Raw genomic sequence first — 24,746 nt, 5'->3', positions numbered from 1 at the left:
CCTTCTTTGGATCCATCTGCAGTCCAGTGCCCGAGATGATGTATCCCAGGAAAGGGAGAGAAGACTGCTCAAAGACACACTTCTCATATTTGGCGTAGAGACGATTCTCTCTCAGTCTTTGTAGAACCAGCTGTACGTTCTCTCTGTGGGTCTGGAGGTCCGGAGAGAAGATAAGGATGTCATCCAGATAAACTACTACACAGATGTAGAGGAGGTCCCGGAATATGTCGTTCACCAATTCTTGGAAGACTGCTGGTGCGTTACACAGGCCGAAGGGCATCACGCAGTATTCATAATGCCCATCGCGAGTATTAAACGCGGTCTTCCATTCGTCCCCAGAGCGGATACGAACTAGGTTGTAGGCACCCCGAAGATCCAGCTTGGTGAACACACGGGCTCCTCTGAGCCGGTCGAACAATTCGGGGATGAGCGGCAGAGGGTACTTGTTTTTTACGGTGATCTGATTCAGACCCCGGTAGTCGATGCATGGGCGTAGGTCACCCTCTTTCTTCTTAACGAAGAAGAAGCCTGCTCCCGCAGGAGAGGAGGATCTCCGGATGAATCCCCTTGCCAGGCTCTCTGTGATGTAGGTAGACATGGCCCTGGTTTCGGCTGGAGACAACGGATATATCCGTCCTCGAGGCGGTGTAGTTCCTGGGAGCAGGTCGATGGCACAATCGTAGGGACGGTGTGGCGGAAGTACCTCAGACTCCTTCTTGTCAAAGACGTCTGCGAAGGACCAATAGGCCGAAGGCAGTTCCGGTAGGTTCTCTGGAACCGGAGGTCGTGGGATGGGTTGTATGGACTTCAGACACTTCTCATGACAAGCAGGACCCCATCGGGTGATTTCGCCAGTACCCCAGCTGACTGATGGTTCGTGTGTCCGCAACCAGGGAAGTCCCAGCAGGATTTGATGGGACATGTGTGGAAGGACGTAGAGAGCGATGTTCTCGGTGTGCAGGGCACCGATACGCAGTTCGACCGGACTGGTGACCCAGGAGATGGTATCAGAGAGGGGTCTCCCATCCACAGAGGCAATCACTAGGGGCTTCTCGAGTGGAGTAACAGGCAGCTGGTACTTGTCCACCGTGGCCTGCTGGATGAAATTGCCTGCTGCTCCAGAGTCGAGGTATGCCTCAGCCGTGAAGCGCGTCTCTCCCGTTGACACTTGCACAGTCCACATAACCGGGTCTGAGAGAGTCCCAGCACCTAGGGTGGCCTCTCCTACCAACCCTAGGCTTTGGAGTTTCCCGGCCTTTCCGGACAGGAGCGTAGGAGGTGTGTGTCCTCTCCGCAGTAAAAGCAGAGACCCTTGGCGAGCCGCTCTGCTCGACGTTGTTCAGACTGTCGTACTCGGTCGATCTGCATGGGCTCGTGGACGGGAATCCCAGCTGTTGATGACTGAGATACTGAGGGCTTCTGTGGAGGAGAGGAATGCCGTACCGGACGTCTCTCACGAGACAGCTCTTTGGAGCGCTCCTGAAAACGAATGTCCACTCGAGTTGCTAGGGCAATCAGGGCATCTAGGGTGGAGGGCACGTCACGACCCGCCAACTCATCTTTGATGCGACTCGAGAGTCCTTCCCAGAAGGCGGCTGTTAGGGCCTCATTATTCCACCCGAGTTCTGAAGCCAAAGTGCGGAAACGGATGGCGTATTGGCCCACCGTCAGTGTTCCTTGACGTAAGCGGAGGAGGGATGAAGCAGACGCAGAGGCGCGTCCCGGCTCGTCAAAGGTGCTGCGAAAGGCCTGCAGGAACTCTTGAAGATCCTTGGTCATAGGGTCCTCCTTCTCCCACAACGGGTTCATCCACGCCAGTGCCTCGCCCTCCAGGTGAGACATGATGAAGGCGACCTTGGCTTGGTCGGAGGCAAACAGATGTGGCAGCTGCGTGAAATGGAGGGAGCATTGGTTTATAAACCCCCTGCAGGACTTGGGATCTCCGGCGTACCGGGGTGGTGAGGCCAAACGCAGTCTAGAAGCATCCGAAGAAGCAGCCACGGGAGCGGGGGACGTGGCTTGACTAGTGGCGGCTTGGGATGTCGAAGACGTGACTGCCGCTTGTAGCGTGGTCAGGCGGGTGTCCACGGAAGTCATAAAGTTCAGCATGCGGGTCTGGACTTCACGCTGGCGTTGGAGTTCCTCTTGTAAGGCTGCTAGTGCTGCAGCGGGATCCATGGCCTGATCTTACTGTCAGGGCCAGGCGGTCGGGCAGACCCAGGAGGTGGATCCACTGGGCCGAACTCTAAGATGGTGGTAAGGAGTCCGGTAGCTGAAGCACTATGGGCAGTAGAACAGTCCGTGCCAGTGAGTGTAACGAAGAAGTCCCTGGGACCACGGAGTCACAGATGGTAGTCCGGGTGACGTAGCTCAGGTTCGGAAGCCGAGGTGATGTCAGGCGGGGTCCGGAACCTTTGGAGCGAGATGACGGGTCACCGCAGGGATCCGAGATGGTACGGACTGTCAGATGGCAGACGGACAGCGTGCGGGGTTCGGGATTCAGCAGAACCGGATGGCGAGGCAGGATCAGCTCTAGAAGAGAGATACGTGAGTATGGCACGAAGACACAAGGAGACCTGACTCCTAGCTTGGAAAACACGAAGATCAGGCCCCGCCCTCTTGGACAATACACCCCTTTATACCCTGTACCTGTTTAGCCTCATTTCCTGTTAATGGACGCTGGCCCTTTAAGAAAGGGTCAGTGACCGCGCGCGCGCCCTAATGCGCATGCGCGCAGCCCGGGTGCCAGAAGCCAGGGAAGGAGGCTGAGAAGAGGACGCAGGGGAGCCGGCCAGGGCCTGGGAAGCCGTCGGGCGCCGCGATCGGAGACCAGGGGGCCTGGGAAGGACGGGCACCGGAGCCAAGGACCCGGGGAGCGTGGCAGGTGAGCCGGGGAGCGGGGCTGAGGACCCGGGGAGCGGAGCAGAGGACCCGGGGAGGGGAGCCAAGGACCCGGGGAGCGTGACATATGCTTTGGGGCTTAAAGTTGAGGGTCGCATAGATTCAACTCAGTATCAGCAGATTCTTGACAATAATGTGCAAGAATCAGTGACGAAGTTGAAGTTACACAGGAGATGGATATTTCAGCAAGACAATGATCCAAAAACACCGCTCCAAATCTACTCAGGCATTCATGCAGAGGAACAATTACAATGTTCTGGAATGGCCATCCCAGTCCCCAGACCTGAATATCATTGAAAATCTGTGGGATGATTTGAAGCGTGCTGTCCATGCTCGGCGACCATCAAACTTAACTGAACTGGAAATGTTTTGTAAACAGGAATGGTCAAATATACCATCATCCAGGATCCAGGAACTCATTAAAAGCTATAGCAAGCGACTAGAGGCTGTTATTTTTGCAAAAGGAGGATCTAAAAAATATTAATGTCACTTTTATGTTGAGGTGCCCATTTTTTTGCACCAGTCAAATTTTGCTTAAATGCGGATTGCACATTTTCTGTTAGTACAATAAACCTCATTTCAATCCAGAAATATTACTCAGTCCATCAGTTATTAGATATATGAAACTGAAATAGCTGTTGCAAAAACGCAAATTGTTATAAAGAAAAAAGGTTAACATTAATAGGGGTGCCAAAACTTTTTCATATGACTGTATATAAAATGGGTTGATCTAGCACTGCAAATTGCCATAGGTGAAGATTTTATACATATGATGTGGTCTTGCCCTCCTATTGCAGACTTTTAGAAAGAGGTCATAGCTATCCTCATCAAGATCATATAATCCACTGTACCATTCTGCGCTAAGGTGTGTTTATTAGGAATTCAATGAGGAGACCTGATCTCACTACTAGTAATGAGCGGACCCGGACTGTAAAAATCCTGATCCACGTGGTTTTAAATGTACTCAGGTCCCGGGCTTGGGATTCCAGGTGTTTGATCCGGATCTAGCACTAGAGAAATTAAAAAAAAAAATAAATAAATAAAAAAGGAAAAATAAATAAAATAAGAATGAAGCGAGTGCATATATACCGAGGCTCCGTCATCGACATTAGATGCATCGCGTATGCACTGCTTTCCCAGCCCACAAGCCGTTTTGTCATCTATGATTGGTTGCAGTCAGAAGCGCCCCCCAGTCTGTGTAACAGCGTCTGCTTGCAACCAGTCACAGACCTGTCTGCAGGACAGTATCATGGTATAAAAAGAAATAAAATAATTAGTGTAGGGTGCCCTGTATTATGATACCCAGCACAGATAAAGCCCATGGCTACAGGCTGCAGACTCCAGCCCTGTGCTTATATTGGCTGTGTATCAAAATTAAAGGAACTGCATGTGGCTTTTTTAACTAAATAATTTAAAAAAAAACGATGTATGTTCCCCCCAATTTTGATACTTAGCCAAGAGAAAGCCCAACAGCTGGGGGCTGGTATTTTTTGACTGGGGAGCTTAATGGACCGCCCCCCAGCCTAAAAATAGCAACCTGTAACCGCTCAAGATTGTCACATCTATTAGATGCGACAAGCCCGGCGTTTTACCCGGCTCTTCCCGATTGCCCTGTTGTTGTGGTAATCGAGCTAATGAGGGAGTAATGGCAGTCCACACTAGCCACTAAGTCCTAGCTTACTAATGGCAGGCGTTTATGAGATACTCCCATCACTAATCTGTAAGTGAAAGTAAACACAAACACCAAAAAATCCTTTATTTGGAATAAAATACAAAAAACACCCTCTTTCACCACTTTATTAACCCTAAAACACCCCTGCAGGTCCAACGTAATCCACATGAGGTCACATGACAATACAGCTCTGCTACCTGTAAGTCACAGTGAGCGGCTATAGAGCATGACTGCCCGCTTTTACTGCAAACAGAGACTGAGCTGCGATTAGCAGTGACATCTCTCAGGTGATTTGCGGTCACAGCTGGATGCTCCCAAGTTAATAAAGTGGTGAAAGAGGATGGTTTTTGAATTTTATTCCAAATAAAGGATTTTTTTGGTGTTTGTGGTGATTAGTGATGGGGGTGTCTTATAGACCCTCCCCATTACTAATCTAGGACTTAGTGGCTGATCTGGGTTGCCATTAAGCCTTCATTACCCCGATTTCCACCACACTAGGGCAATTGGGAAGAGCCGGGTAAAGCACTGGGCTTGTCGCATCTAAGAGATTATTATTATTATTATTAATAATAAGTCTTTTTGGGTATTTCTCTACCAGCTTTGCACATCTAAAGTCTGAAATGTTTGCCACTTCTGTTATGCAAAACAGTTTGATTGTATGGAAAGCTTCTGTGAACATCAATTTTCAAGTGTTGCCACAGATTTTCAGTGGGATTTAGGTCTGGACTTTGACTAGGCCATTCACACATGAGTTGTTCTGCTGAAGGTAACCCTACGTCCCAGTTTCCAGTCTTTTGCAGCCTCTAACAGTTTTTCCTTCAGGATCGCCCTATATTTAGCTTCGTCCATCTTCCCATCCACTCTGACCAGCTTCGCTGTTCCTGGTGAAGAAAAGCACCCCCACAGCATGATGATGCCACCACGTTTGATGATGGAGGTCACAGGGCGATGTGCAGTGTTTTTTGTAGTGTGTATGTAATGTGTATCCATTGGATGCAACAATCCCAGCACTTTACCCGGCTCTTCCGGAATTGCTCTAGTGCAGTGGCAATTGAGGTAATATAAGGGGTTAATCGCAGCTCATAGCTGTGACTAAACCCTAGATTGATATTGGCAGGCATCTATGAGACCCCCATTACCAATCTGTAATAAGTGACAAGAAATAAACATAAAGACTGAAAAAAATCCTTTATTTGAAATAAAATACAAAAAGCCTCCTCTTTCACAACTTTATTAACCCCATAATCACACCCCTGCAGGTCCGACATAATCCACACGAGATCCCACAGCGATTCAGCTCTGTAAAGCGCTGCGGAATATGTTGGTGCTATATAAATAAAGGTTATGTTTATTATAATTATTATGCTACATTTGAAGATCACAGTGAGCAGCCATAGAACAGGACTGCCCGCTGTGAGCTCCTGAGAATGAATGAGCCACACGCTCAGCGGTCACTTCACTCAGGTGATTTCTGGTCACAGCTTGCGATACCTGCGACCGTAAATAGCCTGAGTGAGGTCACCGCTGAATGCGCGGCTCACTCATTCTCTACGTAAGACCCGCAGACCAGGTGTTACGGTTGCTGCGAGCACTGGAGACTATGTCCAGATTTCTTGCTACTGCACATGTGCGAGCGCTGGAGACTAAGTCCAGATTTCTTGCTACTGCACATGTGCGAGCGCTGGAGACTAAGTCCAGATTTCTTGCTACTGCACATGTGCGAGCGCCGGAGACTAAGTCCAATCTTGGAGCCATTGCACATGTGCGGGTGACATCATCGCTGACACGAGGTCACATGTCTCTGACACCTTCTATGCCGATTGGTCGCTGGTCATGTGCTTGTGACGTCTTGCTCGGTGATAGGCCAGCATGACGTCACTCCTGTCGTTCTGGCATTGGATTGGCTCTGGTGTCCTCCATCTTGGATGAGGCACAGAGTCTATATAAGACCCTGACACACGCCGCATGGTGCTCAGTCCTCTTGGTTCATGCATATGAGTAGACGCTCTGTGCGCGTTCCTCTAGGCATTCCTCTGTCTATGCTAGGTGAGCGCTACCGGCAGGGTAGCGTTCTTATACCTTACAGCTTCGGCTGCTGTCCGTATCCTTACCTCTTAGGGGAGCGGACATAGGCAGGTGCCTGAGGCACATGGTCTGGCTGGGCCTTGTGATTCTACTCGTAGGTGGACGTTGCCGCTAGGGTAACGTTCCTTATACTGCGTCTGGCAGTTGTTCGTATCCTCGCACACTAGGGGAGCGAACAGAGGTAGGAGCTTTGTGCGGCTTACGCTGCTGTTCATCTCTTTTGCACCACTAGAAGAGCGGACCTAGGCAGGTGCCATATCTAGTGGTTCGTGTCCTCGCACACTAGTGGAGCGAACGCAGGTAGGAGCTTTGTGCGGCTTACGCTGCTGTTCGTCTCTTTTGCACCACTAGAAGAGCGGACCTAGGTAGGTGCCATTTCGCACACATTGCCTTTGTCTCTGTGATTATTAACAGAGATCATTCCACACACCCTCCAAGTAAGGGAGGAATTGCTTTACTTATTTATTATATCCTTCTGTGAGTTAACAGAGGTATTGCACTCTGCCATAGTCTGCAGCAAAGTCTTTGCACGGTGGACCCTGACTGTCTGATACTCCTTTCGGTTATTATCAGACAGCCCCCCCGTAACACCAGGTCTGTGATTGGTTGCAGTCAGATGCTGGGGGCGCGTCTGACTGCAACCAATCACAGATGAAAGCAGTGAATATGAAATGAGCGGGGAAGTGGAGGAGCCGCGGGAGTGTACAGCCGCGCCGGTGATTCAGTAAATATACCGCGCTTGTTCCAATCCCCCTATCCCCACCACCATTTAAGTGGCGGCCAGATACCCTGGATCAATTCCGGGCCTAAGTGTTTTTTTCTATTAACCCAGTTAGACCCGTTGATCCAGGGTATTTGCAAAGTCCACCTATCACTAGGGTGAAAAATGGTAGCAAAAGCGCTGAAAAGAATTGACATGCTCATTCTTTTCAGAACGCAGCAAAACCTGAGGAAGTTCTCAAAACTGTCAGTACAAAAATCCTGACGTGTTTGTGTGTGTGCATGAGATTTCAGAAATCTCATAGACTCTGTTGGGACTGTGAAAAGCAGCGTTTTATTAAAATGGATTTCCATAAAACCAAGTCAAATCTGCAGCTAAAAAACGCTGCAAAAATGCCCAATGTGAACATAGCCTAAGGGCCTCTTGGCTGCTTCTTTAATTAGTGCTCTCTTTGCTTGGGATGTCCATTTATGTGGACGACCATGTCTTGGTAGGTTTGAAATTGGTCAGACCATGATTAAGACAGTTTGTTGAAACGCGTCGCTCTGACGCATCCTTTATTTTTATGCTGCATGTGTTTTGGATTTTATGAAAAACTATCAATAAAGAAGACAACTTTTTAATATTCCATGTGATTGCGCTGGATTTATATTTTATATCTATTTGGTGACTTCTGACCATCCGTGCGCTGATCATCCACCACAGGACGATTATAGGACTGCAGCAGGCTTGGTGAGCTGATATTACCTATTTTTGCTCAGCAATGAATATGGGAATAAATGTTTATTAAAATGTTAGCAGACTTTCAGTCGTGAGTAGATTTCAGGTCTATATGGATTCCCAGCCTCTGGGTGTGATGTAATTAAAAATGTTACAATTCACTGGTAGTAATTGAAAATGAGAGAATCTTAGATAACGCCATAACTTTTCATTATACAATGATTACAGTTTAGTTGCACGTTTTAAAACACATTTAATGCTAAAGCCCATTTATACTCTCCTCAGGAAATCTATGGCTTACAGAAGTTCTGAAATCCTTAATAAACTGAAGATGGCCGGTGTTGGGAAACGGCCAATTATATGGGTGTCTCATTCCATGGGAGGTCAGTATAGGTACAACTTTATGATATACCTTCCTGTTTTATGCCATATGAAGCTACTATGTAACTATGTTTGAATATTACATTGCTGTCAGCATAGTTATGCAAATATTGCTTTTTAGAAAGCGCCAAACATACACTCTATAAGAAAAATACAATTTACACTTACAAACATCTTCATGTCGTAGTTTAGTATACAAATTGAAATGCCTAAATTTACCATTCATTCTCTATGAGATTGCTGGATATAGCTGAGTGCTATCATAGCCGGCTTTACCCATATGCGAGTTGTGCGGCCGCACAGGGCGCCGGCTGGCAGACAGCAGAGGGGGCGCCGCAGGGAGCAGCTGTTTACTTTCACTTTGCTACTTCTAAATGCAAAGGCTCCAGCAAGGAGCACCCCCTCCCCCTCTGCTCCGCTCTGCGTACAGTCGGCTCCCTGCACAACCGCCCTGCCCTCTCCTCTCCTCCCCCCCCCTTCCCCTCCCTCCCCTCTGCGCACTGTCGGCTCCCTGCACAGGCTCTAGCAGGGGGCGCCCTCACCTGACCTCGGCTCTGTGTCCTCTCTCCTTCCGTCTTACCAGAGAGAGGGAGGGAGGAGGGGCAGCTCTGCCGGAGATACTGCTACAACAGCCACACTGAACTCCTGCAGCCGAGGAAGTGACTGTGAGTATAACATGCTGTGCATCATCTGTAAAGTATTATGTGCTGTGTGTGTGTTATGTATAACATGTGTGTGTCCTGTATATTGTGCAATGTCTGTCTGTCTATATCTATGTATCTCTATCCCTCTATCCCTCTATCTATCTATCTATCCCTCTATCTATCTATCTATCCCTCTATCTATCCCTCTATCTATCCCTCTATCTATCTATCCTTCTATCTATCTATCGATCCCTCTATCTATCTATCCCTCTATCTATCCCTCTATCTATCCTTCTATCTATCTATCCCTCTATCTATCTATCCCTCTATCTATCTATCTATCTATCCCTCTATCTATCTATCCCTCTATCTATCTATCCCTCTATCTATCCCTCTATCTCTCTATCCCTCTATCTATCCCTCTATCTATCTATCTATCTATTATCTATCTATCTATCCCTCTATCTATCTATCCCTCTATCTATCTATCTGTCTATCCCTCTATCTATCTATCTATCTATCTATCTATCTATTTATCTATCTATCTGTCTATCTATCCCTCTATCTATCCCTCCCTCTATCTATCTATCTATCTATCCCTCTATCTATCCATCTATCTATCTATCCCTCTATTTATCTATCTATCTATCTATCTATCTGATATTTATTTGTCTATCATCTATACAGCGTCGTTCTGGCACACAGACACCAGTCAATGCCCCAGAGGGCTCTCCAACTGGACATAGAGGGGAGTCGCCGGCAGGGGCACCACTGGCATCAAAGATCCGGAGCTCCGGCCCAGAACTTCTTGGCCGGAGCCCCGAATTTTCTGCAACCACCGCACTGAACTATGTCGGCGTCACCGCGATACAATTCAATCCTGTGACAGAGCAAGAGCTCCCTGCTCTATCACTGCCCATTAGAGATGAGCGAACTGGTCGTGGGTCGGCTCGAGTTCGGTTCGTCGAACGGAGGTCTCGTTCGAGTTCAGTTTGTCGAACGTTCGACAAACCTAACTCGAACCGCATAGGGAACAATGGCAGGCAATCACAAACACATAAAAACACCTAGAAAACACCCTCAAAGGTGTCCAAAAGGTGACAAACAACTCACAACACAACACAAACACATGGGAAAGTGACAAGGACATATACTCATGCGAAAACAAAAGAGCAGGACAAGGAAAAAGAGGAGGAGACACAGATATATGAGTATATGCAAGGAAACGTCGATGCCATTACTGTGCAACTTGAGCCCTGCTCATTTTAGGCTTCCAATCTGGATAAATTGCCTGAGCTTGCCACGTACGCCTTGGGGATCTTGTCGTGTCCTGCAGCCAGCGTTCTCTCGGAACCTGTCTTCAGTGCTGCTGGGGGTCTGCTGGCAGATAAGCACACGTGTCTGTCCACTGACAATGTGGACATGGCTCTCAGAGGACTTTTCTTCCCCTGGCTCATCCAGGGGAGGTGAAAGGCACGCGTATGTTTGAGAGTGCTTTATGCAAAGCATCTTTTTCTTTTTCAAAAGGGGGGTCAACTGATGCCAGTCAAGTGGGGTGTGTGTGGCCCAATTAGTGGCAACGAGGGAGACTGTGGTTGGAGTCCCCTCACTGTGTTTGTAAAAGAACCAAGATGAACAAGTCATGGCTCTCAGAGGACTTTTCTTCCCCTGGATCATCCAGGGGAGGTGAAAGGCATGCGTATTTTTGAGAGTGCTTCATGCAAAGCATCTTTTTCATCTTGAAAATGGGGTCAACTGATGCCAGTCAAGTGGGGTGTGTGTGGCCCAATTAGTGGAAATGAGGGAGACTGTGGTTGGGGTCCCCTCGCTGTGTTTGTAAAAGAACCAAGATGAACAAGTCATGGCTCTCAGAGGACTTTTCTTCCCCTGGGTCATCCAGGGGAGGTGAAAGGCATGCATATTTTTGAGAGTGCTTCATGCAAAGCATCTTTTTCATTTTGAAAAGGGGGGTCAACTGATGCCAGTCAAGTGGGCTGTGTATGGCCCAATTAGTGGAAACGAGGGAGACTGTGGTTGGAGTCCCCTCGCTGTGTTTGTAAAAGAACCAACATGAACAAGTCATGGCTCTCAGAGGACTTTTCTTCCCCTGGGTCATCCAGGGGAGGTGAAAGGCACGCATATTTTTGAGAGTGCTTCATGCAAAGCATCTTTTTCTTTTTCAAAAGGGGGGTCAACTGATGCCAGTCAAGTGGGGTGTGTGTGGCCCAATTAGTGGAAACGAGGGAGACTGTGGTTGGAGTCCCCTCGCTGTGTTTGTAAAAGAACCAAGATGAACAAGTCATGGCTCTCAGAGGACTTTTCTTCCCCTGGGTCATCCAGGGGTGGTGAAAGGCACGCGTATTTTTGAGAGTGCTTCATGCAAAGCATCTTTTTCTTTTTCAAAAGGGGGGTCAACTGATGCCAGTCAAGTGGGGTGTGTGTGGCCCAATTAGTGGAAACGAGGGAGACTGTGGTTGGAGTCCCCTCGCTGTGTTTTACATGATTTTCGAAGGGCATGACATGCCTAAGAGGTTGAGTTTCATCATCTGCAACTTGTTGGCAACAGAAAGGCTGCCTTTACACTCTTTTGAGACCGAGGATTTTCGAGACCTTATGCCCATTGCAGTGCCCCAAGAGCCGATAGCCAGTCGTCACTCCTTCTCCAAGAAAGGCGTGCCCGCGCTACCACAGCAGGTCGCACGCAACCTCACCGATTCCTTGAGAAACTCTGTGTGTGACAGGGTGCATTTCACCACAGATACTTGGACCAGTAAGCATGGACAGGGGAGTTACATGTTGCTGACTGGGCACTGGGTAACTATGGTGAGAGATGGAGAAGGGTTTGCTGTACAAGTCTTGCCGTCCCCACGACTTGTGTGTCAATCCTTCCACTGTATGTACAAGTTCCTCCACTGCTTCTGCCTCCTCAACCTCGTGTGGGTCCTCCACCTCGGCCCAAACCCTGTGTGGTCAGGCCACCCTTCCTTGTAACTGTGCCCAATGAATCACACACACCTCCTTACTATGCTGGCAGCACAGCTCAACAGCATGATGCGGTCGACTCTTTACTTAGAAATGTCTGGGAAATGTGAGTCACACCGCTGAGGAGTTGTGGATGGTAAGCTCTGGAGAGTGAGACCGAGTTTCATCAATGGTTGTCTCCACTCAACGAGCAGCCAGGGAAGGTCGGGTGCGACAATGATGCAAACCAGTCTTCGACCGTTCTTCAGGGCATGGTGACACACGTGCCTTGTATGGCTCACGTGTTGAACCTGGTTGTCCAGCAATTTTTAAAACACTATCCCGGCCTACATGGCCTTCTGCAGAGGGCACGGTGTAACGCCTGCCTGGATCGACACACTCGGATGGGCTGTAAAGGATAGGCTAGAGGCAAGCCACTCACCAAGCTGGACACCCAGAACCCTGAAACCCTTTACCTCTATACAGTGATTTGGAATTACACAGGGCCCAAGTTGATCAATACCTGTGGAAGGCTGCAGTTCCAGAGAATAGTAGTCATGCAGGGTCAAAAACATTAATTGAGGAAGAGGAGCAGAATGGGATGGCCAGGACTTAATCAGAAAACAAGCAGAGGTGAAATGCGGATCGGCCAACGAGGTACATAAACAGCAAGCAGGAAAAGTAGTCCGGTAACAAGCACACAAAATCATAAAACTGAACTGGGGGTAACAGTAACAAGAGGTTCATAGCTTTGTCTGGCAGTGGTCTGCAGACAGGAGGGGCCTAAAAAAGGGTGTGGTGTCTTCCCATTGGTTGTAGCTGAATGATGGTACTTCATCTGTGAGATACCCACCACCTACATTCAGCCTGTGGTTCTGTATCTGTCAAGGTAATGCAACCCAGTGGGTGACCATAACCTGCGTTCACCTGCGCCGCTGGCATCGACTCCTTTCCCATCATCAGCACTATGCACGAAAGGAACACGTTGTCACCTGGCGACCGGAGTACAAATTGATTGAGTGAACTACGTTGGTGACTTAACAGCCTTGTGCGGCAATGATGCAAACCTGTCTGCGGCCCTTCGGCAGGGCAAAATGACACACGTGCCTTGTATGGCTCACGTGTTGAATCTGATTCTCCAGCAATTTTTAAAATACCATCCCGGCCTACATGGCCTTGTGCAGCGGGCACGCTGCTATGTGCTCACTTTCATCCTTCGCACCCAGCAGCTCAACAACTTTCATCGCTCCTGAAGTCTTAGGGTCTGGCGGTTAAACGCCGGAAATGCGATGTTCCGACACGCAGGAATTGGAATCTGCACATGTTGCAGCGTCTGTGGCAGCACCGCAGAGCCCTGCTGAAATACGGTCTGACGTATACCCTGGGCTAACTTGATCCAGAGGTGGTGCAGATCACGCTGCTGGAGTGGTGTCAGATCAAGGACCTATGCACCCTTCTACACAGTTTACAGATGTCGACGAAGATGTTTAGCACTGGCGATGCCATTCTCAGCGTGACAATTCTGGTCATCTACAAGATGGAGCACACGGTAAGCATTATTCGGAGTCAGGTGTTGGTCCAAGAGGAAGGGGAGGAAGTACAGGAGGAGTCATATGCAAAAGGGATAATAAGATCTACAAGGTCCAGACGGTGAGCGGCAACTAGGCGGCAGTCATGGTGGGGGAGAGGGATTAACAAGGGCGCATAGTATCAGCAAAAATTGTTGAGGAAGGTGCAGGAGCCCATGAAGAAATGGAGTACGAACTGGCGATGGGCATGGAAGACTCAGCAGATGAGTGAGAGCTTGCTCACATTTCGGTTGTGCGAAGTTGGGGGGAGAGGGCAGAGGAAGGAGGCACGATTCTCACCTCTCTGCCACCAACACACCAAGGACTTGGTCCTCCTGGATGCACAAGACACATGAGCGCCTTCTTGCTGCACTACCTACAACATGACCCTCGGATTGTACGAATTCGAAGTAATGCTAACTACTGGGTTGCCACACTGTTAGATCCCTGGTACAAGGCAAAATTTGGCGAAATAATTCCTGCCATAGAAAGGGACGCACGTATACAGGAGTATCTGCAGAAGGTGGTACGGATTCTTAGATCTGCTTTTCCAGTAAACACCAGTGCTGCACAGAGTGAATCACAACGCTTTGTCATGGATAGGAGGAAATGGTCTTTTACTTGTCCACATCTGAGGGACCGAGGGCTGGCTGCTGTGCTGAGATGGCATTGAGTACGGTGTCCCTGCAGAGTTGCACTTTTGGTCATATACCAAATGAGTTGAAAAAGGACAGATGCTGGTGGAAAGGGGAACAGTTGTGTTGGAAAGGGGAAAAAAGTTTTTGTCCGTGGGTTTGGTGGTTAAGCAAAAGTAACATTTGATGAAGAAACACCATCTGTTACGGTGGGACTGGCAGATTTGGATAAGGTGGTATATACTATGTTACCGCTATATAACGAAAATTAATAAGAAAAGAAAGAGAAAGGTATATATCCCCATCAGCAGTCAATGTCCACCGTGTTCCCAGATGGAAAAGGAGAGGTTGGCAACTGGAAGGTTAGGTGGAAGATACAGATCTGTGTGGCTATGAAACTAATAGTTGCCTGAACCGAGTTAGACGCCACTCGGATCTGGAGACTGGGAGCCCTGTTAGCGTCACAGGGTCTACACGCCCACCCAGCCCAGGAACTCCCTGTTAACATCACAGGGGCCATTGAGTACGCTGACCGTGTGCATTGGGGCCACACCTGTGGACAGCAGGCGCATCAGCAGCAGCAGGCCTGTTAATGCCACTGGGCTGCACAAGCAGGACTTGTGGTACAGGAGCTGGTCTTAACCGTTCTGCATTACCAACTGTGGTGGCGGCCTGCATCGACGCCCTATCCCTGCCTACCTCTGGCCTAAAGCCGCAATGGGTTCAACACATGGAGGTGTGCTCTTTCGGAGCATAATAGAAGACTGCGCACCTCCTTGTTGGCTCCAGCCCGTTTTATAACCTGGGTCTGCCCCAAACCAGGGTGGACCACAATGCACCTCCTGAAGACAAAAGCAGAGTGACACGTCATGAGTGGCATAACTAGCGTCCTATTTGGAACCGCAACTTCAATAATGACCTCATGGCTGCCACGACACAAACACCTCACCAGTCATCGTCTGACCATCAATAATGAGGTGACAAGTCATAGGGGCGGGCCTCTGCAAGCCATTTGGGAGTGGCTTGGCCACATCGTCAGGACACCTGATGCCCTGTGGTCTATATGGGCCCCCCACATCAGGGGCAGTGCCAAAGAGTTCATTACCGGACCTAGTCTCTGATGCAGTAAGTGCCTGAGCATGCTCAGTAGCATGAAATACAGTCTCTGAAAAAAGACTATCAGCTTTAGCATGGTGTCTAGGCACAACACAGGACTTAGACCCGGCACGGAGTGCAAGTACCTGTGCAAAGAGGCTTTTCGCACTAAGTGTGGGAGCATGCGCTGTATCCCGAAATGAAGACTTAGCCTCAGGAATGGCACAGTCAGGCTGAGCATACTCACTAGGCGAAACACTGTAGTTAGGCTGCGGCTGGGGTAAATCGGCACACGCATGCGCACTAGTTGCCTCTCCACACTTAGACATGGAGGAGAAATTGCTCTTCGGGTGTGGACTTGGAGATGCTGTCTATGAACAGAAGGAAAAGATAAAGGAAGCCTCACTTTCTATCCCTCCGAATGATCAAATGCAGCAAGGAATTCCCTGAGTTTGCTATAAAATTAGCGTAGCAAAATGTGCATGAGGGTGTCATGCAGAGGTGCTGCAAATAGATTTGCACCAGTGGGACACTAATGGAAGTCCAACAGCCAGTTCTTGTATGCCACTAAATGGCAGCATTTTTTGCTATCATTATAGCTTATTAAAAACAGAGCAGGAGGGTGTCATGCAGAGGTGCTGCACATAGATTTGCACCAGTGGGGCACTAATGGAGTACAACAGCCACTTCTTGTATGCCACTAAGTTTACTCAATTTTTGGTATTATAATGTCTTAGTAACAATGAGTTTGAGTGTGCAATGCAGGTAGATGTGCTGCAAATATCTTTGCCCTAGTGGGACAATACAGAAGTCCAACAGCCACTTTTATGATGCCACTAAGTTCACTCAGTGTTTGCTAGTATAATGGCTTAGTAACAATGAGTTTGAGTGTGCAATGCAGGCAGACGTGCTGCAAATATCTTTGCACTAGTGGGACAATACAGAAGTCCAACAGCCACGTTTAGGATGCCACTAAGTTCACTCAGTGTTTGCTAGTATAATGGCTTAGTAACAATGAGTTTGAGTGTGCAATGCAGGCAGACGTGCTGCAAATATCTTTGCACTAGTGGGACAATACAGAAGTCCAACAGCCACGTTTAGGATGCCACTAAGTTCACTCAGTGTTTGCTAGTATAATGGCTTAGTAACAATGAGTTTGAGTGTGCAAAGGGCAGGAGGATACAGTGGCAGGGTTGTGGGTCTCTGGGTAGAGGAAAGGAAGCCTGCCTTTCTATCCCTTCTAATGGGGAAATGCAGCAAGGAAATCCCTGACCTTAGCTACACAGACGCTGTCATCTTGTGTAGCTGTTAAACTCTGTTTTCACGGACCTGTCACCTATGGCTCTGATCCTGCCGGTATTAGCCCTTAAAAGGACTGATAGAAAGTGCTCTCCCTATTCTGTACAGCGCTGTGTATAGAGCGTACACAGCAGTATCGGAGATAGGCGCTGCGCCAGCGGTGGCTGACACCAAGGACGCAGAAGAAATAATGGCGTCCGGACGGGCAGATACTCGTTTTTATAATGCAGGGACATGTGACATGGACATCCTATCACACATGCCGTTGCTTCTCTGGCTAAAACTATTACAGCGGAAAGCCAGCTAGTAATTAGCTGGTCTTTTTGCTGCTAGAACCGTTCTCGAACGTATCTAGAACTATCGAGCTTTAGCAAAAAGCTCGAGTTCTAGTTCTATCTAGAACAGCCCCCAAAATCACTCGAGCCGCGAACTGGAGAACCGCGAACCGCGCTCAACTCTACTGCCCATCTCCTAAGCCACAGACTGCTGCAGACCTGTGTCTTAGGAGATCGTATATCCACAAGGGCAGAGCAGTGACATCATTGTACGCGCTGCCTCTGCAGGCCACCAAAGAAGAGAAGATGGAGGCTGCGGTGCTGGGAATCAGGATTAGGTGAGTATAATTTTTTTTTTTTATGTCTATATGGGATCTGTGGGGGCACCTGTTGTATATAAGAGGGTATGTGGGGGCTTCTGCTGTGCTCCGGAGGCTGTGTGGGGGCTCCTGCTGTGCTCCGGAGGCTGTGTGGGGGCTCCTGCTGTGCTCCGGAGGCTGTGTGGGGGCTTCTGCTGTGCTCCGGAGGCTTTGTGGGGGCTCCTGCTGTGCTCCGGAGGCTGTGTGGGGGCTCCTGCTGTGCATAGGAGGCTGTGTGGGGGCTCCTGCTGTGCGCAGGAGGCTGTGTGGGGGCTCCTGCTGTGCGCAGGAGGCTGTGTGGGGGCTCCTGCTGTGCTTCTCTCTCTGTCTCTTTGTGTCTCTGTCTCTTTCTCTGTGCCTCTGTGTCTCTGTATCAGTTATCAGTCTTTGTGTGTCTATGTCTCTGTTTGCCTCTGTATCAGTCTCTGTATTAGTCTGTCTCTGTGTGTGTCTTTGTGTGTCTCTGTATCAGTCTGTGTGTGTCTGTGTTTGTGTGTGTCTCTGTATCAGTCTCTGTGTGTCTGTGTTTCTGTGTGTCTCTGTATCAGTCTTCATGTCTATGTCTCTGTGTGTGTTTCTGTATCAGTCTGTCTGTGTCTCTCTGTCTCTATATCAGTCTCTGTGATTCTATGTCTGTGTCTATGTCTCTGTATCTCTATCTCTGTGTCTCTGTGTGTCTCTGTCTCTGTGTCTCTTTGTCAGTCTATGTGTGTGTCTCTGCATCAGTGTGTGTGTGTGTGTGTGTGTTTCTCTTTGCGTCTCTGTGTGTCTCTCTCTGTATCAGACTCGGTGTCCCTGTGTGTCTCTGTCTCTACATCAGTCTCTCTGTGTCTCTGTGTGTGTCTCTGTCTGTGTCTGTGTCTCTGTCTCTGTGTTTGTCTCTATCAACATTATATTATCTGACACAGTACCAGTCTTATACTAAGAATGTCCTTTGTTGCCTATAGCAACCAATTACAGCTCCTATTAATGACCTGTAGCTCCCAGCTCTATTGATTTTAATGTAAGCAGGTTTTTGGCATATAACTGTAAAGCGCGGGGTTACATTTTCCCCTCAAAACAGTCTATGACATTCCCTGGGTCACATGAGGCGTCTGTGCAAAATTTTGTGATTGTAAATGCGACAGTGCGGATTCCTTTAACGGACACACACACACACACACACACAGCTTTATATATTAGATGATACACCCTACATATGCCCTGTACATATCACGTATAGTGTGTAATGTAATGTAATTCTGAATAGTGACCTGCCATATCCTATAGGTGTGTAATATACGCTCTGTTAGGATTTCACTTGCCGATTCGAGTAGTTGTCATCTGATCGCTCATATGTGATTTGCAATGTGTGCTCATCTGCCGAATGACGTCTCCTCCTGTTCCTCTCAAATTGAAAATTATAACAATGAGAGACGCAGGAGGAGACGTCATTCAGCAGATGACCCCCCAGTCTGAAAATCACTGGTGAGCGATCACATGACCACTCAAATTGGCAAATGAAATCCTAACAGTGTATATTACACATTTTGGGGGTTCGACCAGTCAATGTGCAGCAGAGCAGGGAGAAGCCATTGGGCACCGGCCTCCCGGGCTCGTCATCTTAGCTGCATCGTCCTCAGCAGAGATAAAATGTGTTTTATCTGAAATGTGGAAGCATCAGAGTAAAATACATACGACTGCAATAATGGAGCCGGTGTCTGATTCCTTCCACCCGGGGGTCGTGCAGGAGGAATCAGCGGTCAGATTCCTTACCTGGTAGCAAAATAACAGTGGAGTCTCATATGTTACATGGCGTCATTGCCGTCTGCACATCAATCACATGGAATGGTTTAGGGTATGTTCACACGGGGCAGCTTTTTTTAACCAGAAATATGCACTGTTTTTTCCCAAGAATGCACCAAAAACGCACCCCGGCAAAAACGCAATGTGTTTTTGATGCGTTTTTACCACGTTTTGCCCAATGCAGTTTTTAGTGTTCAATCTTTTTTTTTTTTTTTTTTTTATTAAGTATTTTTTCATCATTACAATAATCATCATGAACGTATATTGAAAACATATACAAATTTCCAACACAAGAATGTAACGAACTGTTTGGTTATGTCCTTTTGTGTCCTAAGATACAAATCCCTCCGTCCATTCCGAACTTTACCCACGTATCCCCATGACCTTCAGTAGCAGGGTTCATGCAATACTATGAAAGTAGCCAAAAACAACTACATTTGGACTTCCCGGGTCCCTAGGACAGAATATCTTAAGACATATTATATTGTTCGTCACTTCCAGAGAGATTAAAGACTCCAGCAAGACTATAGATAGGAATGAGTAAAGAGCAGCATGGAAGATACAAGTAGGAAAAAAGAGAAAGCAGGGGGGGGCTGGGGGGGAGGGAGGAGGGATCGAAGTCACCTGGGGGACCCGTGACCAAGGGTCAAACCGAAGCCCCTTTTCCTCCTTCCATATCTCTCCGCGCAAGCAAGTGCCCTTGTCACACCATTTCACGGTCCCCTAAAATAGCTTATGGAAATCCGTGGATTCATGGAAACTTATCCACTCACTCCAGGTTGTAGAGAACTTATCTCCATATCCAGAGAGATCAGACGACATTTCCTCCATTCTGTAGATATCGGTCATTTCCGAATACCATTCTGTGATTGGAGGAATTGTGGTCGTTTTCCAATGTCTTGGAATTACCGAGTGGGCGGCTGTTATGCAGAATCTCAGGATGTCTTTCTTGTGGTAAGAGATTGACTGTGGCAGAATGGAAAGTAGGGCAATTTTAGGAGAGCTCACCACCTGTCTCCCAGTTATGAATCGGTAATTGTCAAATACCTTTGTCCAAAAGGGTTCTATCAACTGGCACTCCCACCAGACATGAATCATGGTGCCCTTCTCCTTGTTACATCTCCAACATACTTGGGAGGCCTGTGGGAAGATTGCGTGAAGCTTTGACGGGTATTGATACCACCTCGTTAATATTTTATAATTTTTCTCCTGTGCAGAGCATGCAATTGAAATCTTGTGGCTGAATAAGAAACCTTTCGCCCACTCCTCCTGTGAGATGGTCTCCCCCAGATCCCGTTCCCAAGCCAGCTGGTAGTTCATCTTGTCAGCTCCCCCATATCTGATGAGGACCCTATATATGAGGGAGATTGCATGATCCGGAGAGTCCCCCCCTCCGAACAATTCCTCTAGTGGAGTTAGAGCTCTGCGGATCAGGCCCTCTGCCTCCCGTGTAGCGATAAACGACTGCAGCTGTATGTACTCAAACCACTGTGCTCCTCTCCCCAATGGCCGCAATCTAATATCCTGAAAGTCAGGCAGCTTACCATCCACGAGAATGTCTCCGACGCGGGTGTCCTCCACTGCCCTCCAACCTAGAAAAGCGCTCTTCCGATAACCAGGATGGAAAGAAGGGCAAGAGAAGAGGGGAGATAGGGGGCCTAAAGTGTTTAGTGGAGCGAATTTGCTTGATACTGTGTGCCAAACTTTGAGGGTGTCCCTTGTGTATTTCGGTGTCGGGCCCATCACGGAAATGTCTGGTAATGGTATCCAGGGGAGATGTCCCAGAGGGACTGGAATATCTGTCTGTTCTATCTGTACCCATTGTTTATTTTTGTTCTGAAAGGTCCAATCCAGCACTCGGACCAGAGCTGAGGCTTGGAAATATGTTTTAAAGTCAGGGAATCCAGCTCCCCCCTCTTCCTTCAGGCGAGTCAAATAGCGTAACCCAATCCGGGGCCTCCTCCCCCCCCACACAAAGCGTACCAAAGCTGAACGTAGGCTCTGAAAAAACCCACTTGGGGGTATTATGGGGACAGTTTGGAAAATGTATAAAAAACGGGGTAAAATATCCATCTTAACTACGTTCATCCTACCGAACCACGATAGTCTCAATCCATTGTAGGATGTGAGATTTTTAATTGTTCGGTTTAGCAGGATTTGATAGTTAAGCGTATATAATTTAGATAAATCTGCCGGAATGTACACCCCCAAATACTTCACTGCCTCCGGTTTCCACTTGAACGGGAAATTGGAGGCAATCCGACTAACCTCTGATTGGGGCAGCGAAATATTCAAGGCCTCCGACTTAGAAAAATTGACCCTAAAATTACTTAAGTGGCCAAATCGTTCAAGTTCCTTCATCAATGATGGTAGGGAAGTGTGAGGTTGGCTAACATATAATAGTAAATCATCTGCGTACAACGCTGCTTTATGATGAGCTGAGCCACATCTAATCCCCTGGATATCATTGTTTTTCCTAATGGCATTCGCCAAATGTTCCATAACAATTACATATAGCAGAGGGGACAATGGGCACCCCTGTCTGGTCCCATTCTGTATGGCAAAGGAGGAGGACAACATACCATTGATCCGGACCCGAGCAGTCGGCCCAGAGTATAGCGCAAAGATTCTTTGTAGGAACTTGGGTCCCAATCCCAATTGAACTAGAGCTGCTCTCATAAATCCCCAGTGGACCCGGTCAAAGGCCTTTTCTGCATCGATAGACAATAAGCCCATGGGGATTGATTCAAGCTTGGCCTTCGCTACTAGAAGTCCAGTCTTGATGGTATTATCTCTGGCTTCACGGCCTTTGACAAAGCCCACCTGATCTGTATGTATACTCGGGGGTAACAAGGGCGCTAATCTGTCTGCCAAAATCTTAGAGAAGAGTTTGATGTCGATATTCAGCAGAGATATGGGTCGATAATTTGCAGCATGTGCTAGGTCCTTCCCGGGCTTGGGGATTACACTAATGTGTGCCTCAAGGGTCTGGGGAACGAATCCAACCTCTCCATCCAAAGAGTTAAATGTTCTGGCCATAATTGGGGCCAACTGCGCTCCGAACAGCTTATAAAAAGCCGGAGTGAATCCATCCGGTCCCGGGCATTTACCAGAGGGAGTGTGTCGAATAGCGGCACCGATCTCTGTTTCTGAAATGTCCTCCTCCAAAGCCCCAGAAAGCAACACATCCAGAGGGGGGAGGGCAGTGTCTTTTACGTATTTTCTCATTTTTTCCTCTAGCTCCGTATGGGCGAGGTCCGCGAACTGACCCTTAATGTTATATAATTTGTCATAGTATGATTTGAAGACTTCAAGGATCTCCCCTGGATCGTGAGTGTTCCTGTCCCCCTGCGTCTTAATATGTGGAATGTATGAGACGGCAGCCCTGGGATGTAGCAGTTGTGCCAGAGGACGTCCGCACTTATCTGCCGCTTCATGAAAGAATCTTTTCATTCGTTCTCTCTGATACATATACCTCCGATCCAGAAGGTTCCTAAGTGCGGGTCGCTTTTGAATAAGGTTCGCCATGTCCGTTGGGGCGAGCGTCTGCTTATGCCGAAGCTCCAATCGGTGAATCTGCTGCAATAATCCGTTCACCTCCTCTGTCCTTTCTTTTTTAAGTCTGGAGCCGTGCTTAATCAGCACCCCCCTCAGGACGCACTTCAATGTTTCCCACTGGACCGGAGGAGATGTTGAATCTCCTTTATGTACCTGGACGAAGGACTCTATTGTGTCCTGCAGTTCTTTCTGACATATGTTATCTTTGAGAAGATTGCTATTTAGCCTCCATGTCCATGGGCGCTGGGTGACGGGGGGGATCTGTAGGGATAAATAAATTGGGGCATGGTCGGACCAAAATATATCTCCAATTTTAGCTATCGGTTGCCAAGAAAGGGCTCGCTGTCCCACTAAAAAGAGATCAATTCTAGTGTATGTGTTATGTGGAGGGGAGAAGTAAGTATAGTCCTTACCCTGTGGGTTCAGAATGCGCCAAATGTCTATCAGTTGAAGGGCATGAAGGTCCCGCCTCAAAGAGCTCATCTCGCGATGCCGACCTGGGCCCCTTCCAGAGGAGGAATCTACTGCTGGATTTAGGGTAAAATTAAAGTCCCCGCCAATAAGCAGCGTCCCCTCTGCGAAGTCCGCCAGTGTCTTCAGGAGAGATCTGCACATAGAAACCTGGTTATTGTTTGGAAGATACCAATTTGCAATGCTAATCACCATATTGAAGACCCTCAATTTGAGGAACACGTATCTACCTTGGCTATCTATACGTGTATCAATGACCGTATGCGCAAGCTGTTTATGTATTGCTACAGAGACTCCCTTAGACTTAGCCTCTGGGTTAGTGCTGTGGAACCATACGGGGTAGAATCTATCTTTAAATGCTGGTATATTGCCGGTTTTGAAATGCGTCTTCTGCAACAGGAGGATTTGTGTCCTCTGTTTGTGCATGGAGTAAAGGACCTGTGAGCGCTTCTGTGGGATATTGAATCCCCTTACATTGAGTGAACATAATTTAAGAGCCTCCATCTCCCCATCTACAGGTCCCCCAAGGAACAGGGAATTATATTATCAGGAGGGGGCAAGGGAGAGGGGGGGAGAGGAGGAAGAAAAAAAAAAAAAAAAAAGGGGGGGGGGTGAAGGGGAGGGAGGGAGGTGATGTGCAGAAGGAGAAAAGGAAGAGTAGGTAGTACAACTACTAAAGAGAGTTAGCAATAGAACTAGATATAAATGGAAGCAGAGAGGGTAAGAAAGAAGGAAAGAGAAAAGGATGAAGAAAAATGGAATAAAAAGAAGGGAATAAGAAGAAGAAGGAAAGGGGAGGAAAAAGAAAAAAGGAGAAAGATAGGTCCTCAACAATAGTATCAGACCGCGATCGTGGGGTCAGTATAACCTACACCTGCCCGCAGCGTGTAGAACCCCGGTGGGGAGTAGACTTTCAAAAGAGGCCCGTCCCTCCCGGACCGGCCCCGGACCCCTTAAAATGAAGTATTTTTAACTAGAACAACAATATTCGACGACGACATACCTACACCCCACTTATCATTGAAATTCAAATAACTGTTAGAACTTGACTAGTAAGACATCAAAATAGCTATTATGTTCCTGAGATTGATGGCTCAGGTCAGAACTTGACCAATATAAACTCTGAATCAACTCTAAACTGGCCTGCAAGATCTAGATTCAATATCATGTCCAAAACTGGAAAGGGTGGGCTGATCTCACTCCCCCTCACGGTCAGCCGATGTCATTTCCACCCCTTTCTTTCGCTGTGGGCCCCGATTTTTCCTGCGAGTGTTCTCTCGTCGTGGGAGAGGGTTGGTGATTGACTCTCCGGGAAAACTGTGTACTCATGGCCACTCCTTATCTGGGATATGGACTACCGGTAATCCAAGGGCAGCACAAAAAGATGGAATATCCTGCAGAGAATGGAGCACATGAAAACCTCCAGCATGTCGGACCTGTAATTTAAAGGGGAAACCCCAAGAGTACAGAATATTTCTCTGTCGTAGGATGTCCAGTAGAGGTCTCAGGGCCCTACGCTTCTGTAGAGTGTGCCTAGACAAATCCGGGAGTAATTGGATCGGTGTATTCTTAAACATGACAGAGCCCCTTTGCCTAGCTTTGGCCAGGATTTCTTC

General features: G+C 48.0%; 1 protein-coding gene across 1 annotated transcript in view; it reads left to right on the top strand.

Annotated features, from left to right (window-relative positions):
* SERAC1 (serine active site containing 1) overlaps nt 1–24,746 on the top strand; it is a 211,783-nt gene that overhangs the window by 158,692 nt on the left and 28,345 nt on the right. The window contains exon 14 of the mRNA XM_075338188.1: nt 8,385–8,482. Coding sequence (XP_075194303.1) covers nt 8,385–8,482 — 98 coding nt within the window. The remainder of the gene's footprint in view (nt 1–8,384; nt 8,483–24,746) is intronic.

The sequence above is a fragment of the Anomaloglossus baeobatrachus genome, chromosome 3 (assembly GCF_048569485.1).
Source record: "Anomaloglossus baeobatrachus isolate aAnoBae1 chromosome 3, aAnoBae1.hap1, whole genome shotgun sequence".
Classification (NCBI taxonomy): Eukaryota; Metazoa; Chordata; class Amphibia; order Anura; family Aromobatidae; genus Anomaloglossus; species Anomaloglossus baeobatrachus.
Note: the sequence above shows the minus strand (reverse complement) of the source record. Positions and strands in the feature narration are given on the sequence as shown.